Here is a 20,305-nt window from a genome sequence, read left to right on the forward strand (position 1 = left end):
ACTAAACTACACAAGAGTACTCAGGGAGCATGAGCCTCTAAGAATGATAAGCCACAAAGAATGAAAGAAAGGAATGTCAAAGATAAAGGTACAAAGAATGAAGGGATGGACAAAGGGTAAGAGACTATAGAATGAACAGAGAATGAAGGAGTGGCCAAAGGAATGGAATGATGAAGTAAGGAAGGGTAGTAGTAAGAGTCAGCACACATATAGTCTATAGACAGTGCCTCTGAGGGACAGAAGTCCTGAGTTCTGGTACAGAAGGGTGTAGAACCCTTAGAACTGAAGGTAAGAGAGTAGAGAATTGTAACACTAGAGACTAGAAGGAGGATGAGGATGGACAGGTCTACTAGAAAGACTAACTATATGTTCTAAAGGATTAGAAGCTGTAGAAGGATATTGTTTAAGCTTATTATAACAATCTGACAGTAGGACATTTAGATAGACACAAAACACAGAAACTCATTACTCAGAACTACTAGTAGCTAGGAATACAGAGGGAAATCCTAAAGTATGTAAGTAGTTGTAATATGTACTAGCAGACTAAAGCTTACTAGATAAGGGTTCAGACTCTCTTACATTTGTACTGAATCTTAGATTACTCTTAGGAAGAAGTCTTAGTAGACCTGATTAGTAAACTATCTGAGTCTTAGAGTTATAATACTATCTGTATAATTGTTGACTGGTTCTCTAAGCAGATCCATATAGTCTCAACCTGAATAGAACTCACTTCTAAAAGTATAGTATACATTTATCAGAACTATGTCTTCTGATTGTACAGACTCTCTCAGAAGCTTATTTATGATTGTAAACTATAATTTAAGTCAAAATTCATGTAGGACTTGTATACACTTTTTAGAATCTAAGAGAACCTCTCTACTACATACTATCCTCAGACTGATAGTCAAACTAAGTGAGTCAATCAGGAGATTGAACTCTACCTCTAAATGTTTATCAATTATTAACAGTCAGACTAGTCTGAATAGTTAGTACTGACAGAATTTGTATATAACAACTAGTAGTACTTAGTTACAGAACAATCCCTGTTCTTTCTCAACTACAGAAGACATTTATATTAAGGAACTGTTCTAAGCTGGAACAGGAGTTCTGAATCTGTAACAGACTTTACTGATTAGATACACAAGACTAGAGAGGATGTACAAGCTCTTTTGAAACAGGTAGTACAAGTTATGAAACAGAACTATAATTGGAAGAGATCTGTAGCTAAGAATTACTAGCTTAGTAACAAAGTAATGTTAGAAGCTACTAATTTGACTACAGATTACTTAATGAAGAAGTTGGACAACAAGTACTTTAGACCCTTTGTTATTAAGAAGAAGGTTAGTGTCTCTGCCTACAAACTTTAACTCTTAGTAACCTGAAAGTATATACATTCAGTGTTTAATAAGGTTCTACTATCTTAGTATTGTGACTCAGACTACTCTTCATAGTAAAGACTCTTACTGCCTCTGCCAGAACTCATCAGTTCCAAACCAGAATACAAGGTAGAATATGTAGTAAATACCAAACTAGTATGTAGAAGGCTTAAATTCCTTGTTTACTAGAAAGGATATTTAGTTAAGGAGTGTACTTAGGAACCTACTGAAAATCTTACTCACACTACTAATACAATCCAAGACTTCTATAAACTTCATTCTGGAGCCTTACACTAGATCTGTTTTATAAACTTTCAGACCTTATTGTTCTGACCTATACTTGAACTACTTACTGTACTAAGTGTCTGTCAATCAGGATGATTGATTTTAGAGGAGGAGTAATGTTACAATCCAACACTTTACACTCTTAGAACTGTCAGTTCTGACAGAACTCAGAACTTCTGTATCTTGAGTGTGTAATACACTAATTATATATAGGTCAACTTACATAATTACTCTTATTCCTGTATTGTCTGACCTCTACTATTATTCTTTCATTCACTCTACATCTTACCCCTTCCTCTCTAGTCCTGCATTCTTTATCTACCTACTTTCAACCCTTTTTCCTTTATCTCTTGTAACTTATCATTTCCTGAGTACTTTTGTGTAATTTAGTATATATACTAGTACAAGATCAGACTGGTCCTGTAGTCTTGATCTTGTCTACTCTAAGTAGTCCTGTACTCTTAGGCTCACTCTATATACCTTACTCTTGTCTCACTCTATTACTATGTCCAAACCCTAGGTTCTACACATTCTGATACTTACATTCTAGTACTTGTGTCTCTGTATCTCTGTATTTCTGTTGTGTAGGATAGTTGTAGCCTGGGTCCCCTTGCTAAGCCTTTAGGTCCCCTCTACACTGTTACTAACATTAATCTAGTCTAGCATTTCTTCTGGTTCAAATAGAACTAGACTACAGGCCTAGACTGTATCTATATCTTAGTCTAAGTAGTTCAGAACTAAATGTATAAAACTATAATCTTAGGCACATTAAAAAACCTAGTTAAATAAGTAGTAATATTATTATATACTTGCAAAAAGTATTGTTAATAAACCTAGCAAAATTTGGACTGAGAGAGTTGGAAGTTTCTGGCAGAAAGTTAAACACCAGCTTATTGTGCCTGCATCTTAGAAGGTGGTAAACACTTTGCCACATTACTATTTTGCTTCAGTCATTTAATGTAGATAGATCTATATAAATTAGCAATGCTAGTATCAAGTGTATAAGGATTAGTAACAAGCAAACTTATTAGACAGTAGGTATAAGAACTACTGACTTTGCTAGTAGTTATGGCCAACTTTAACCTGATAATCCTTGCAAATAACCTTGCTAAGGACTCAAAGAATTAGACAGTATTCATCCTTTAAGCAAGAATTTCGACTGTAAGTGGCATGTTTTCATCACAGAGTACTATACTGCTATATACTTGAAGAATGAATCTTCTTGCCTTTTGTCCTTTCATCCCATTCTCTCCCGTGCAATTCACTTATCTCGTTTCCAGTTGACATGGAAGGTGAACCCGCCACTGCAAGGACAATATTGATAGAGGATCCAGAGAATTGGGAGCTTGTTCCTGCAAAGGATTTGGTTCCAGCTTACTACATCCTTACAATACCAGTTCAAACAAGTAATAGAGAGTCCCGCAAATATGCAGTTATTCGCCTAATCAACGGTCTTGAAGCTACGATCGTTAGCGATAACCTCCTGGACAGGTCGGCTGGTTGCATCGATGTCGCGACAGGAAAGTTCAATGATCCAGTAAGTCTACTTAACTATCTTACATTAGTCTTTGGTACATTATACCGTTCCTCTATTATGTTCCGCCTTTTCAATATCTGCTGGGTGTCTCGTCCGAAGTGTTTGCGGATCGTTCAGACAACGTATCACCTGTGTAGGATGTCACTTACTTATTTCGTAGGAAGACATGGCCGGCACGGCCCATTACTGTGAGCATCTGTTATTCATGGTAAGTCAGGTTTTTAATTCATAAACATCATAATTCGTATGCACGGTGCTCACTTCCATGGCTATGTCCATAGGGTTCGAAGAAATATCCAGAGGAAAATGAGTTTCATGAGGTAAAATCTCGAGAATTTAATAATTCATATATGTCTCTCACTACATGTAGTACATTGCCTTGAACAACGGCTACTTCAATGCAGCGACGGGTAACTCGAACACCGAATTTCACTTTGAAGTTGCTTCGGATGCTCTCAAGGGCGCGCTCGAGCGCTTTTCCGCATTCTTTTACTGTCCACGCTTTCATAAAGACGCGGCCCTGCGCGAGATCAAGTCGATCGATTCCGAGTATTCAGGAAAGCTGCAAGATGATATACGGAGACTACAGTATATGGAATTTGCACTTGCCCATTCCTCCCATCCTTTAAGAAAATTCGGCACGGGTAGCGAGGACACGCTAATAGGGAAGTTTCTGGCCTCGAAGACATCACCTCTACGTCGTGAGTTTGACAAGAATGAAAACAGACATATAAGCAGACCTTCAAACAGAGACACTGCCGGCGAGATTTCTGAGAGAAGCGATGACTGCATCAGTCGAACTTCCTCGTTTAGAAGGCACGTGAAGCATGAGAAAAATTCACTGAGAAAGAGCATCAGCGAGACGTCATTGAGAAATGCTGGAAGCCCAAATTGGTTGCCGATGAAGCAACTCTCGGAGGATGGCCACGATCACAGAAGATCTTCTAGCAACAGTTCTACTCGAAGTGCAAATTCCACGACAGGGACACTTTCAGGGACAGAAAATAGTCACATTAGTAGAGAATTGACTAGAATTCCGAGTAAAACGGACCCACAAGCTGTCAGAGAGGAAGCAAAGAAAGTAGCTGCCCTGAAGGCCCGAGAGAAACTGAAGAAGTGGTGGAAGAGGGAATATTGTGCAGAGAGGATGAAGTTGGCAATAGTCGGAAAAGGTTAGTTGCCTCACTGTCGTAATCCACCCTAGTTCTGATCACATTGCCCAGAACCTCTTTACGAAATTATCGATATGGTTGTGAGACTCTTCTCGCCGATAAAAAGTAGAGGACAATACCCGGCCGTAGTCGCCTTCCCTCAGCAGCCGTACGGGAAGGAAGAACTTGGGGTATGTTTCCTAGACTTACTTCTGCATAGGACTCATGTTTACAATTCATAAATTATTCTTTAGAAAATTGTGTATGTTAAGACAATCGAGAAGATGTACGAAATAATTATTACCTTCCCCATCCCCTGGCAGATACCTCAGTGGCGTGAAAAGCCAGTGTACTATCTTGCTCATCTACTTGGCCACGAAGGTCCTCATTCGCTATACGCCTACCTGAAAAACAAGGGATGGCTTTTGAGACTATTATCTGGGCATGCAATATACGGTCATGGAATTAGTCTGCTTAAGCTGACGCTTGAACTGACCAAAGAAGGATTACGTGCGTAAATGTTTTTGTGATTCCATATTCACTGTCGACGATGTCCGTATAGAGAACTATCGGGAAGTTATCTTAACATGTTTCAAGTTCATCAACCTACTACGCAAATCTCAGATCCCGTCGTGGATGCACCAAGAACGGTATTGGATCGAGTGGTTGTCGTTCCAACACGACCGGGAACCGCAAGCGCTTCCTCTGGTTAGGAACATCGTCGACTCAATGAAGTATCCAACGAGGCGTGATCTTCTCCTGAATGGACCGTTATTGCCTTGGGAGTGGAAACCCTGGGAGGAGAATCCTGTTAAGGATATGTTAGAGAATCTGGATGTTGAGAACTGTTATGTCATTGTAGCGGCTCGTAATCATGACCATACTCTGAAGGCAGAGACATGGCACAAGGAGCGCTGGTTTGGAGCAGAGTATGTACAGAAACGGTTCGACGCTAAGTTCATTTCCAAAGTGCATGTCTACGTAAGTATTTGAATCTTTCACTCTGACCCATGGTTGTGATTACCAGGCTCGCGAAGACAACGACATCAGAGATCTTGCTTTTCCAGGAACAAACCCATTTATTCTCAAGAATATTGTCATCTACGGTGTAGGCGTTAATGCACCAAAGAAACGGCCTGCACTCATTTTGTGTGCGCCGAACATGGAAGTGTGGTATAGGCCGAATGATCAGTTTCGATCACCACACGCCATTGTGCATATTGCAGCACAGACGTGAGTTCGCCCTGATTCATATTATTCGGGCCTTATTCTCACCGTCTATACTTACTGTCCTTCTGAGTAGACCATTTGCTGGGGCTACTCCTCGAGCTAAAATATTGACCCATCTAATTATGGACCTTGTAAAAGATGCAGTTCATGAATACGCATTCTATGCACGAGTAGCTGGCCTGGGATACAATTTATTTGGTACTTCGCGCGGGTTTGAAGTGTATTTTATGGGTTACAGCGAGAAATTACGTGACCTCGTTCAGGCAGTTCTAATCGGGCTGAAACGTCTGGACATTCGGGAGGATAGGTTGCAGGTTATGATTAAACGGGTAACGTTACGTTTATGCTGAGGTGATAAGACAGTATTTTGAGACCTGTATACACTCCTCAGAGACGACGAGCTTTCAAGAATGAACGCCTTTCACGACCATACGAAATCTGCGAGTCTCGCTTGCAGTACCTTATTCAAGACGATTGCCTCACCACGGAGGAGAAGTTGGATAACTTGAAAGGTATGTTATTAGTCGTTATATTAAAGACTATTGTACGAACATATATTATAGGAATTACGGCTGAGAAGCTCTCAGAGCATGTAGATTTACTGCTATCCAGGCTGAACTTTGTACTTCTAACTAATGGTAATCTAAGGAAAGAGGCAAGTCGGAAGTCGTCCCAAATTTAAGTGTCTTTTGTTTATGGTTGTGTAGGATACTCTCGAACTTGCCTCCTTAGTCAAGGGAACATTCGAGGCTGCAGCGATCCCGGAAAACGAAGTCCTAAAACTTCGTTCGCGACTTCTTCCCAAAGGTACATCGTATCTTGCGCTTTTAATCGTTTTCTAATATTAATTCCAACAGGGTGCAATTATGTCTGGGAATTACCTGTACTCAATACTAAGGAGGCCAACTCAAGTGTACTGTATTACTGTCATGTTGGTAGTGAGTCCGACAGACGCACTCGTGTTAAATGCCATCTGCTCTCTCAGGTCTTGAAAGAGCCAGCATTTGATATTCTTCGGACGAAACAACAGCTCGGATACACGGTTTATACATGCACAATGACAGACATTGATTCGATTGGTTGGCAGCTAGTCATAGCGTCTGAATACGACACAAGTTACTTGGAGTCGCGTATTGATGCCTTCTTGATACATATGCGAAAGGTAATCCGGAGCATGTCTGAAGAAATGTTCGAAAATCATAAAAGATCGCTTCAGAAACAGTGGACGGAAGAGCCTAAAGGCATGCCAGATGAGACACTGAGGTTCTGGTATACTATTCAAGGCGGATACTATGAATTTGATGGAGGCGAGAAGGATGCAGAAGTACTTCCAAGCATACCATTACAGGAAGTTCGTGTGATGTTTGAGACATTTTTTGATCCATCATCAGAAACACGTTCCAAGATTTCTATCCACGCAAGATCTCAATCAATACCTAAAGTCCCTAAGCATCCTACTCCTCCAAATGTTAGTAAGATGGCATCTCAGAGATTTCTCCGTGTATTAAATGACGAGCACATCTCTGCGAGGGAAGACGAGTACAAGCAGCAGTGTGATGTTGAACCAACATTACCTGAAATGCATAAATACTTGAAGAAGACTTGTTTTAGCAAGCTGCTCAGCAAAAATGATTGCAAAGTTAAGGAAATGTTCCAACAACTGAACAAGCTTGTGGAGAAATATCCTGTAAGACCTGCCCTGAAGGTTAAACATGTTAAAAATGGTACAAAGTTCAAGCATGGGCTTGAGCTTTCTAGAGTTGAAATACTAGACAAGAAATTTGAAGTAGAGTACTAATAGCTGAGTAAAACCTGTAGAGTCTTTGTCATATGGGAACAATAGTATAGTGTGCTGTTAACATTATAAAGTTTGGAGACAACTATTACAGAAACAAATAATACTCAAACTAGTAACAGTGTTTTTCTTAATTGTTAATTATATAATACAGTATCCAAATATTGTATATTATTTACAACTAATAAAGTTACATCTATTGTGAGTATTATTATTCTAGCCTTGTTTCCTGATGTAGAGAAATGTACTACTATTCTAGCTAGTTGTATAATACAAAGATAGAACATACTCTGTCTTCTTGAAAATGTTACAGAGTTTTAGTTTATATAATATAATATAAACTTTCTAGTTTTATCTAAATTAGATTATACTAGATTAGTCAAAGATTTTATCAGACTTATAATCTAGTTTAAAAGGTGAGTCAGAGAAAAATCTAATGTGTAATCTAATCTAGGAGTTTATTTAAGTAAAAAAATACTTTATAAAATTTGTAAATTAAATAGTAAGTTAGTTTATATATATTTTGCAAAATTAATTATATAATAAAGATATATAACTTAGAACTAGTAAGTGTATAAAGAATATGAAAGTATATTGTTTATAGCTTAATTTGTAATATTAGAAACATTTTATTATAAATAAACAATATTTTCAAACTGTATGTTTTAAATAAAATAACTAATTGTTTAAAGAAATTTGTCTAATACTTTTGAGAAATCTTAATTAAATACTAATATACTTTTCTCTTTTATTAATTTCTCTTTATTTTATTTTCTTCCTTTAAAACTTTTAATTACTCTTTTATTTTGTTTATTTGTAATGTTTTATTTTTTATTTTACTAAGTTTTTAAATAAAATATTAAATACTTAGTTTAGAAGAGTCTCTCACATTTTTATTATTTATTATACACAACTTGTATACCTGACATGTTATCTGTCCTCTTAACAAGACAACTAGTACCTTTTTAAATATAATAAGCTTTTATTATAGTTCTTTGTAAAGGCTAAAGCCTTACTCAAGAACACAGAACAGGCAAAGACCTGGGATTGGAGAGGTCAACCTAAGTACAGGAGCAAGTATGAAGATGAGATCTAAGTAATCTACAAATAGCCCTTTTATATTTATCTAAAGTCACATGTGTAACCTCAGAGGTTACACTCTTCCCTACTCTGAAGAAATAAAAGGGGGGGTAGGGAAGTAATTAATGAAGAGGGAAAGGAAAGGTATAGAAAGGGGGGAGGGGAAGGAAGAAGGAATAAAAGATGTAAGAACAGGAGACAAGGAACACACAGTCACAAGCTAGAAAAGCCTTGACTTAAGCTTCAACTCATTAATGAAAACACACAGGGACCTTAATAGGAATAGAGGAGATAGTATGACCAAGACAGACACAAGCTTAAGCAAAGCTGTTAATGAGGAACAGTATTGTAAGCAGTCTAGGAAGACTTTGACTTGTTAATGAAAAGGTGTAGGAAGTATGAGTAGAAGTCAGAGTGTATGATAAAGAGAACTCAACAACTCTTTAGTTAAGCCAGCACTTGCTGCTTGAGGGAGGTAAAAAATGATCAAAACACATAGTCAAGAAGTGAACAGCCATCCTCAGGCATGTGTCAGTACTAGGAGGAGTAGAAGGACCAGGTTGACAAAATTGACACACTAATTCTGAGGGTGACAAGAGTATAGGTAGTGTGTGGGTAAAACAGAGTGTGTAGAGGTAACAGGGGGTCTGTTCATGCTAGAAGGACAAAGGGGGACAGGACAGGACAGGATAGGACAGGACAGGACAGGACAGGACAGGACAGGAAAGGAAAGGACTAGATGATACTAGTAGGGGCTTGATACTCTAGCTAGGTCTAGGACTGGAGGTGATGCTAGTAGAGGCTCTAGACATTCAGGACTAGGATTAACACTAGTAGGAGCTTGGTACCCTGACTAGGTCTACAACTGGAAAAGGGACTTTATACCCTAGGAAACAGGAGGTGATACTAGTAGAGGCCCTATATGTTCAGGACTGGAATTGACACTAGCAGGGGCTTGGTACCCTGACTAGGTTCACAACCAGAAAAGGGGCTGTATACTCTAGGAAACAGGAAGGGAAGGGAAAGGGACTTTATACCCTTAGTAAACAGTAGACAATGACAGTAGACACTAGACAGTGACAGAGTAAGAGATAGTATAGTAAAGAATAGACAGTCTTGACAAACACTTTGACAATAGAGAGATACACATTGTAGTAAGTATAACAAGCATACAACAAATACACTATAGTTGACAGCTCAATCATAATGTCTATTGTACTAAAAGTAGACAGTATCTGTTAGTGTGGAATTTGCAGCTCCTGAAGAGAATTACACCACAGTTCTAGATATTAGTAGTAGTATCAAGATAGTGCTTCCTTGTACAATTTCAGGACTAGTATTGTTCTTAGGATTGAGGAGCTTGAGTTTGATTGTTCTCTGGTTTAAGGTTACAATAAGTAGTAGAGGAAGCATGAGTAGAGACAGACATAGATAATCTGCTCAAAGTAGCACAGTAAAAGCATATTCTCAAGTGGCAGAACCTTGATTGTAGACAGCTGACCAGACACACAATAATGTACAATGTATGTAACTCTAGCACAACTACACACACTCTTCTTAACACATTCTCCTAGAATCTAGGGACCAATCTGGCAAGAGTCTGTTGAGAGAGGGTGGCACAGTAAAGGCAGATAACAATGTCCCTATAAGCTCTAATCTGCTCAAAGTGGCACAGTAAAAGCATATTCTTGAGTGGCAGAACCTTGATTGTAGACAGCTGACCAGATGTACAATAATGTACAATGTATACAACTCTAGCACAACCACATACACTCTTCTTGACACATTCTCCTAGAATCCAGGGGCCAATCTGGCAAGGGTCTGTTGGGAGAGGGTGGCACAGTGAAGGCAGATAACAATGTCCCTATAAGCTCTTAAGAGTGAACAGGATATTGAATAGGATCTCAGTGTAGCAATTGTGAAGCTTGTAATTAACTAGGGTCTTACTGTAGAGTACTGTAGATGTGTAGTAGATAGTGGACGTGTGGGGGGAAGCCAGGAGGAGGCTGACAATCTGGTGGCACAAGTGAAAGGCAGTGGATGAGAGGTAATCCCCAAATTTTGCAATGTTCAAAAAAAAGTGTAAAGGCCAGAGCCTCACTCAAGAACATGGAACAGGCAAAGACCTGGGATTGGAGAGGTCAACCTAAGTACAGGAGCAAGTATGAAGATGAGATCTAAGTAATCTACAAATAGCCCTTTTATATTTATCTAAAGTCATGTGTGTAACCTTGGAGGTTACATTCTTTAAGTTTATACAAACTATTTCCAAAGTATTCTTTATTTATATTTTTATTTTTAACTTTTCTATATTTTGTTTATTGTCTTATACTTCTAATATTCTCTTTATCTTACTCTTAAGCCTTCTGACACTCTCTACTCTAACACTTTTAATTTTAAAACTAATTTTAATAAAGAATACTAAATATAAAACTAAAACTTTTTCTACTTTGTAATAATTTTAGAACTATAGTATTAGTACTATTTCTTTTTTTATATTTTAACTTTTATTATTATATGTTTTTAGAAAATAAAAATGTAAAACAAAAATAGTAAGAATGTAAATTTATAATTTAAAGTAAAGATATAATTAAAATAATTATATTACAAATATTATAAGTTAAAGAATTTAATAAAAATGAAAGCTAAATACTTAGACTTCTCTATTAAGGTTTATTAACTAACTTACTTTGTTCTGAGTCTTAGAGTTAGATTTTTCAAGTTAGATTAAGTGTTTTTACAATTCTTAATTAAAATAATACTTCTTTTCAGATTTTAATCTTTTTACTATAATTATTCAGAACAAGTAGTAAATCCTTCAAGAAGAGTACTAGAGTAGTCTCTGTATATAAAGTACACATATATGCTAAAATTATACTATGAAATCTATTAGTAAAATTAATAGAGTTTAATTATAAACTGTTTATATTAAAACAACAAAACTTACAGAATTTAAAATTTTCTTTCATTTTTTTGCAGAAAAATACATACTGTGACTTATATAGTGTAAATACACTTTCCTGTATATTTGGCGGCAATAGTTGTTGTGGTTTGTGTGTAATTGTAAAATCTGAAGAGTAGATCATGCTACAGTAGGTTACACCGTGGGAACGAAGTTGTGAGCCCGTCACGTGCCCGTACAATCCTCTCGAATACAGCAAAGTACTCTGTCTCTCGCTACTATGTAGTGCCTCCACATAACTTGTGCTGGATATTATGACACTTTTCAGAGACTACCTACGTAACCATGCAAAGTTCTACTGTCCACCCGTCGACAGCCATCTGATGGAGTCTGCCTCCCTTACGGATGCCGAACTTGAGCAGGTGTTCTCTCTGTGGAAATCGGATGATACAGTAATAGAAGCCCGCCGTGATATGCAGTTGGTTGATGTACTTATCAGTGTCCTCGACGAGGCGCTTGGTGAGGAGCCTATGCCAAAACATATTACTGGAGAGTTCAAGCGACACTATAAAGCCGAAATGGATGCAGATCGTGACATTGTATCGGAAGCAGATGTAAGCATTGTCTCTCGCTGTGGAGTCGCTTTCCTCATCTTATTATTTTCAGGTCAGGACTTTTATCGACAAAGGGCCTGCGCAGTTTCTCGCACGAATCATGTTATCCTGCGGGAATCGCATTGCGATAAAGACTGAAACCGCAGCTCCAGGTGGCAGATGCACCGTAGACTACGTGTTATCCACAACGGAGGGCAAGAAGGCTTTGCTTGAATTGAAGGCTCCAAGTGTCTTCGATTTGAGTGAAAAAGAGCTCTCTATACTGTCCGATGCCGAAGACGGACCCCACGTACGATTGGATTTGCAAAAACCTGGGATAGGAATGAAAGCCGTCATCAAGGTCTCTGTGGATAACGGATACTCAAATACTTTATTGATGAATTAACTCTCTCAGATGTGTGTGTGCATGATCCTGTACAGAGTAGAGTGGCTCGCGTTGTCGTGCTTCACAAAGTGGGTGTTCCTCCGACTCCATAGACGAGGTACAGATGAAGCACCATACATGACGTATTCGACTATCGAAAGGCAATTGGACAATACCAGACCGTTCCGTGCATTGCTAGGGATGATGCTTGCTATTTCAAGAAATATCGATGTCCCCACAAACGCCGATATGAATGTGCGACTTCAGTCAGTTCCGGCGACTGAGGCACCCACTCCAAGGGAACATCCCAATCTCTTTTTACGAAATCCAGTGCAAGTGACAAGGGGTGAGCAATTAGTCGCCCGTTCTAGTGGAGGATGCAGCAATTCATCGCCGTCGTCTTCTGGCTTCCTCGTAATTTTCAAATATTTATCAATTCGTTACTTCCATTGATTGAGTCATTTCTAGATCACATGGTCGCCAAAATCCATGTCGAATGGGAGGTGGCTTGAATTTCATGGAGTAGACACCGACGCTTTCCCGGCTTTGGGCAATGACGGTGTTCGGCTGTGTGTTCAGCGCAATATCGGAGATGGGTCAACTGGGGTTGTCTTCGAGGCAATCCCTGACGACAATGAACATAATGGAGCTTCAGGACGCCGAAGATACGCGATTAAAACAGTTGGAAAAGGTGAAACACTCAAAGAGCAGAGCTGTGCTCGGCGTCTTTTCAACGAGCTCGATATATACCGCCGTATCGAGCAGACATCCCCAGCATCTGTGAAGATTGTACCGCAGTGTTATGGACTTTTCGAAACAAGCCGAACGTGGGCGTTAGTCATGGATTATGAAGGGAGTGCGCTCAGGCATAACGGGGAGTGGTCAGATCTGTCACCTACCGACAGGTGAGGATAGAATCATCAGTGCCTATGCAGCTTGAATACTATTGAACAACGTCGAAGGCAGGAATTGTTCAATGCAATATCGACATTGCACGGACTTGGAGTCTACCATGATGACTTGGAGCCACGGAATGTTGTCCGAGGCAGCGACGGATCGCTCAGAATTATTGATTTCACATCGAGTACGCTCCACGATTGTCATCCTGAGGTCAGTCTTCAACTCTTCAACTGTTCCTTGTCTAGCCGTGACTCATTACGAATATTTAACAGACATGTGCAGAGCTGGGTGAGATTAGAAGCCTTTTCGGGTTGCAGCTATGGTAATAAATTCCTTGCCCTTTGTTCCTCTTTCATTACCTTTTTTTATCTCTCTATTCTTAACTCGAGCGGATTATTCTACCTCGCGTCCTCCAAGATCATTTAATTTTCTATATCGATGATACTGATATCACGTTTTCCCCCTTAATTGATTGCAGCAGCGAACTACCCCGTGATAGATCCGGACACCAGTGTTGTCCGCCACGGTGGAAACGTCCCTCCGATGGCGCTCTCCTCCCGCAAACCCTTGCCTCTCGCCCTCCTCCACATAGCCAGTCCCTTCATACAAGCCACCAAGCTCCAAAATCCCCTCATATCAAACGACTTTACAGGCTACCAGCCCTTTTCCGACATCTCCCAAGACTTCTACGGTAAGAGTCGATATTCACTGAACATGTATCTGCTATACGTACCAGAGTTTGTGTATTTGGCAAGCTCTCCTGAGTGATTACGCGCGTACAGAGTCTCAAAGATACATAACCAATGGCTGTGTGAAGAGCCCTTGCCAGATTCAGGGAGTTGGCAATTAAAATTGCCAATCCGGCCGCCCAGCATCATATGATTGAAGTCCTTACAGCGAGCCTCGACTCGGTCATTCACCAGGCGGAAGATCGCAACGACTCGTATTGTTCAATAGCTTCTTACTGTAAGGATTTGATTTACTGGTTTGTATTTTATTACTACTACATTGCTGATTGCATCAGATCATCACACAGTGGGACCCACAAGCACATATATTCTCATTGTAGTTAGTTACACTTCCTCCTCATGTATCTACACGTGTATACCCCTATAAAAGACAGTATCAACTGCTGGGTAAAGGGGATTCTTTTCCCCTGACCCCTCACTCAAGTACTAGGTTATCCCAGTCAGTAGTTGAGTGAACTAAGGGTGATTAGAATTCTCTTGTGAGGAACAGTGAGTTTCCTTACATATTTTTGACTGTACCCACCTAGCACTGAAACCCCTTGCTGGATGCTGAGGAACCAAAGGGTCTGATCAACCCTAGGTCTCCCTCATTGTCTAGTACCCATCAGGAATTTTTCATGAGTAAAGTTATGATTTTTGAGTAGAAACAGAGACTACTTACTGGATTGGCCCTTAGTAGGTTCACAATGCTTCAGAACACTGCAGAACACTTCTGGAACACATTATCACATATTGATATGGACCAGCACTAGATACACTGGAGGTTCACATTGATCAGATGGGTTGAGGACCAGGCATCCATAATGGCAAAAAGGAACAAACAGGTGCACATTAAGTTTACAGATAATAGACAACAAGATTATCTATTGGATATGGATTACAATGTAGCTGCCAAGCCTTGACTGACAATTCCTAGAGGGTACCCAAGTCCAGATATCAATACTAATATGCTAGGATGTAAGTCCTTGTCCCTTGTGGGCTGGAGGCAACCTAATGAACCTATACCAGGTGATAAGTCCTTGTCTACACAAGGCTGGAGGCACCCTGATGAACTAGTACATACTAATAATGTAGAATTAAGGTATGTAACTGTACTAGTGCATATAGTTAGTTAAATGTGTACTGTAGAGCAGAAACTAGTGAGTACTCACACTCCTAGGCTTGTAGGAATAGTAAATAGTAGTACAAAGAGTGGAAACACTCAGGCAATTGGATTCAAGGATTCATCCAATCAAGTACAGAAGGTCAAGTTTGAGGATTCAACTTACTGAGTACAGGTGATTGAGCTTGAGGATTTGCTCTATCAATTTCAGGCTACCAAGTTTGAGGATTCACTCAATAGAGAACAGGTGATTTGGTTTGAGGATTCACCAAGTTGACATAGAGAGCTAATGGCAAGCATTAAGGAATTTGCAAGCTAATACAAGGAGTACATTATGTATATAGTTAGTATCAGTGAGAGTGTGGATAAGTATCCAGTGAGCACACTTACTTCAGAACAGAAACACATTGACAACAGTGATGTAGAGGGTAATGAGACACCTAAGACCCTTTTCAGTAGCAAAGAAAGTAGCCAGGACTCAAAGGACAAGAGTAACAAAGGCTAGGAGAGTCAGGCATTGAAACTACAGAGAATTGATGAGGAACAAGATTTCCAGAAGGCAAGTAAGACCTTCAGACACATTGCAAGAGCCAGAGTGATTGAGATAGACATAGAACATGTCAGCCCATTCCACAGTTTGATAGACATCAAAGATTTGAATAAGAGAATGTACAAGTTTGATGGAATGTACCAGGAAGAGGAGAAAGTAACTCCTTCATCAAACAAGAGCAGACTTGATAGTATAGTAACAGAAAAGTGTGAAACACTTCAGGCAGGCTACAGAACGAAAGCCAGACATGCTATAGTGCTAACAGACAGTAGAGATCAGAACTATTGATCTAAGAGTGTAGAAGAAACACTCAAGAGTCCAGACAAACTATTACATTTGTAGAAAGCAAAAGGAAAGTGTAAAGTGAAAGGAAAACACAAAGCACAAGGAACAGAACAAAAACTGGAACTGCCAGGCATTCAATACAATTGTGAAATTGATTCAGACTATCCAAGCAAAACAGACATCACATTGACAGAACAGTACTTTGAGGATAGCAAAAGTGAATGTATATTAGAACTACAAGGATCAGTACTTGATCCAGAGGGCAAAAATCAAGCATACACCTACAAAATCAAGTGTTTAACCTCATACATGGCAGATATTGACTACACATTGTACAGGAGCAATGTACAGGACTACTACAATGGATACAACACCCTAGCCAGGTCCAGGAATAAGAGAGAAAGCAAAATACCTAGATATATACAGTCTCAAATGGAAACATTGAGTTTTTCAGGACATCAGAGTATCCCTTGTGAAAATAAAAGGAACAAACAATCCCATAGCAATACTTTGTGATTGAAAGCAGTACCAGGCAAGGCATACACTAGTAGTATTAGTGAGAACAATATTGATTCAGAGTGTAGCAAACTATACAGTTCAAAGCTACATATCAAGCACAGCAAGCATAAGAATAGCTCAAGCAGTAGTTCAAGAACAAACAATGGACACAGGCATAGCAAAGTACTGAATAATGTTTAGAAAGGCAGATTTGTATCAGTAAGACCTTCAGAGAGCCTAGCAAAGAATAGCTACACATACAGAGCAATACAGAGCTCTAGGATACAGAGAAATGGAAATCTCAACCCAGGATCAGACCCAGACAGTAATAATTTGGATTCCTCTTCATCTAATGACAACAATCAAAGTAATGCTTTATTTGAACTATCAGACATTAATTTGAGTGATACAGAGGCTACTAAGAAGCACAAGAAATGCTTGAGGAAGAAACAGAACAAGAGAGTTCTGTAACAGGACACACGTTCAGGCATGTGAACAATACATTTGAAAGGGCAAATTCAGTATATTCGAGACCCTATGAGACTACAGCACTTAGGCATTGTACTACAGGCATTCAGTACAGGAATAAACATTGTAGGAAGTCTAAACATTGAGATAGACAATTGTATGAAGTATACAATGACATTTTACACTCAAAAGCACAGGCATACAGTGTAGAAAGGATTCTACAAGACTACAGATATGTATAGCACATGGAAAGGACTAGGAAACACACATACAACCATTGTTTCAAGGAATCTAAAATGCTACAGGTATAAGGTAATGTATACATAGACATTTCAGAGACACAACTACTAATTCTTAGAGCCACAAATTGAAACAATACTCTTAAGAAATACAGGCTGTTCACAGACAACAGGAATGTATACTAGGACATCACAAAAGGACCTGAGAATGTTAGACAATCAGAATATAACTAGCCAGATAGTATTATAGTTTACAAGGCAATGCAAATAGTAAACTGTACAAGCAGGACAATCTATCAAGCATTACTAGACTATAAACTATGACTACTCTTGGATACTGAGAAATATTTCAATCCAAACGATTCACACAGGTATTCTATTAAGTTAGAAGGCTACATCATACATTGGAAGACAGAAATCAGTACATTGAGTAAGGCAAAGTGCATATACATTGAGGATAAGATGATACTACTTCAGAATAAGTATCAGGCATGGAGATATATTGACAGCAATAGAAAGACACAGACATATGCATACACAGTTGATTCTATTCAGTACAGGAAGGTATTCAAAAGCAAAGAACTGCTTCAGACAATTTCAGGATCAGGAGAATGTTCAGACATTCAGGTATATTGATTCTACAACATTGGAACAGACATTTCCATCTTCAGGATTGAAGAAACAGTCAGTAATGAGTACAATTGAAGTAATTTGCATAGAGTACTGTTCTATAAGGTACAATTGGATGTTACACTACAAAACCATTCAGTTCATGACGAAGAATTGTTCAGAAACATTGAGACCAGCTTGAAGTACAAGGATCTATAGTATACATTGTATCTACAGCAGAACATAAGGTATTACATTGTGAAATACACCTTCAGACAGTCAGGATTTATTAGAATAGACTCAGGATACTTTATCAGACATATTATAGACATTGCAGGCACTCAAATGGATGCACTAGCATACATATACTTAGGATACATAGTAAGAATCAAGATATTCAAGCTACAGGATGACAATTACAATCTACAGGATGTAAAACCACTACAATCTATGTACTACAATGATAGTAAGACACTACTGAGGTCAGGAAACAATACACTTTGTATGGAACAAAGTACAGAAGTTCAGAGGGCGACTTTAAGCCAGAGAACAGGTTTGGAACCTAGACAATCTGCTCAATCTGCTCAATCTGCTCAAACAGATTATCACACTGCTTCAAGGGAAAGCAAAGGCAATACACATACAGTCAGCAAATATCAGAGCAATAGTGAATTAGAAATGATTAATCAGACTATTCAAGCATTCAGACATGATACTTCAATGCTACAGAAGGAAACAGAGTATTAGGACACTCTAGGACATCTATTGAACAATGATACAGTTCAATCTACTCTAGGAATGAGTAGCTACAATCAGTTTGAAGTATGAAATCATGCAGAAGACCTCTCCAAACACTACAGATATGTTCTAGGACAGTACCAGACATTTTACACCAAAAATGAAGTCATATTTCAATGAGAGGGCAAGAGGCACATGCATTACATTGTATACACACTCTTTGAGCATACAATCATGTTTGAACATACATTTCTCTTACATGGATTACTACAGAACAATTTTGCAAAGGACTTTGCAGTACCAGACAGTATCAGTACTACAGGAAACAGGACACATGATAGGTACACAAGGAAAGAATACATTAGCACAAGGACAAGGACACAGAAAGACAGGAAGTCAATACTAGAGCACATTGATCTACACATGGATTTGCCAAATGAACAGAGAATTGGTAGCATACACTCAGGACTTCAGGTAGTGCTACTGTGCATACAGACAGGACATTTCATTGAGACATACATGGAACAATGTAGCATACAGACAGTTACAGTACTCAGGAAAGTAGAGAACACTACTTAGACATTTTGTGATAGAACATTACACTATGAGACAGTGAAAGTATACTTGGACGATTCAGGAATCAAATCAGTCAACTTACAAAGGCATGAACGAGTTGAGACACAAGGAAACAGTATGAGAATACAGCAGGACATTCATTGCACACAGAGATACCATGCATATACACACATATCTAGTGATATTAGGCTCATACATTATGATTTCATTGAGTTTGAGACAATATTCTCATTCAAGGACAAATATTACACTCTAGGTTGCACTCTGTAATTAGTATTTGAATATTGGGCTCAATAGGATATTCAGTTTTGCATCACAGTTGGTTATTGCAAGCAAAAGAGTACACATTTGGAGATATTCTACCCATACAAGCACAAGGCACTATATTTGCAGGAACTAGTCTATTGGAAAATTCAAGGACATAGCAGAGGAATTTTGGAATACATCTCTGCTATCTATTATTACATTACTATTCTACAGGAACAAGAATTTGCACAAGGACAGCTAGAAGCTGCAATGCTAATACATTCTATTAAGGAAGAAGGCTATAGCTTTGTTGATCAGGGATTTACCTCTGCACTTCCTGAAGATGCAGGAGAAGAGAATATTTGCAATTACTATGCTGCCGGAATTTCCACTTCTGTACATATTGATCTACACTGTGTGTCTCAGAATACTCAAGAGCTGAAACACTATATCTCCCCAGGAACTCTACTGATTCTCTTCAAACAGTGTTGTATTGATAGCAACAATTAAGAGGCAACTTTTCTACTAATTGACTATACAGTAATATTGACTATGTTTAATTCTATTAACGTTTTATCTAGTTTCACATGGTTCAGAACCATGCTACTCACTGTCCAGAACGCCACCACTGTCTCAATACACACTGGATCGACTTCGGATCAGTTCAGAGAGGCAGTACTACATTATGATGATGTTTCCCATATGTATGGGCAAGGTATTTTATTATTTACTTGTTACTAATTGTTACTTTAAGTAAGTTTTCCACCTTTTCTACTGATTTTTAGCATTTAGGACTAAATGCTAGAGGGCAAGTGTAAGGATTTGATTTACTGGTTTGTATTTTATTACTACTACATTGCTGATTGTGTCAGATCATTGTGCAGTGGGACCCACAAGCACATATATTCTCATTGTAGTTAGTTACACTTCCTCCTCATGTATCTACACATGTATACCCCTATAAAAGACAGTATCAACCACTGGGTAAAGGGGATTCTTTTCCCCTGACCC

General features: G+C 38.8%; 2 protein-coding genes across 2 annotated transcripts; both read left to right on the plus strand.

Annotated features, from left to right (window-relative positions):
- Window positions 1–2,946: 2,946 nt before the first annotated feature.
- FOMMEDRAFT_75209 (uncharacterized protein) lies at window positions 2,947–7,377 on the plus strand (the record flags this gene model as incomplete). Its single annotated transcript, XM_007262223.1, has 13 exons — window positions 2,947–3,198; window positions 3,359–3,406; window positions 3,480–3,518; window positions 3,569–3,867; window positions 4,135–4,370; window positions 4,422–4,540; window positions 4,604–4,859; window positions 4,912–5,318; window positions 5,377–5,582; window positions 5,653–5,913; window positions 5,973–6,091; window positions 6,143–6,248; window positions 6,354–7,377. 13 exons carry the CDS (start codon window positions 2,947–2,949, stop codon window positions 7,375–7,377), a joined length of 3,372 nt encoding a protein of 1,123 aa, XP_007262285.1.
- Window positions 7,378–11,660: 4,283 nt separating this feature from the next.
- On the plus strand, window positions 11,661–14,184 carry FOMMEDRAFT_16742 (uncharacterized protein). Its single transcript, XM_007262224.1, has 8 exons — window positions 11,661–11,970; window positions 12,023–12,310; window positions 12,365–12,748; window positions 12,803–13,239; window positions 13,297–13,444; window positions 13,507–13,556; window positions 13,713–13,925; window positions 13,990–14,184. Exons 1-8 carry the CDS (start codon window positions 11,671–11,673, stop codon window positions 14,000–14,002), a joined length of 1,833 nt encoding a protein of 610 aa, XP_007262286.1. The 5' UTR covers window positions 11,661–11,670; the 3' UTR covers window positions 14,003–14,184.
- Window positions 14,185–20,305: the final 6,121 nt, after the last annotated feature.

This window comes from Fomitiporia mediterranea (genome assembly GCF_000271605.1).
Source record: "Fomitiporia mediterranea MF3/22 unplaced genomic scaffold FOMMEscaffold_1, whole genome shotgun sequence".
In the NCBI taxonomy this organism is placed as follows: domain Eukaryota; kingdom Fungi; phylum Basidiomycota; class Agaricomycetes; order Hymenochaetales; family Hymenochaetaceae; genus Fomitiporia; species Fomitiporia mediterranea.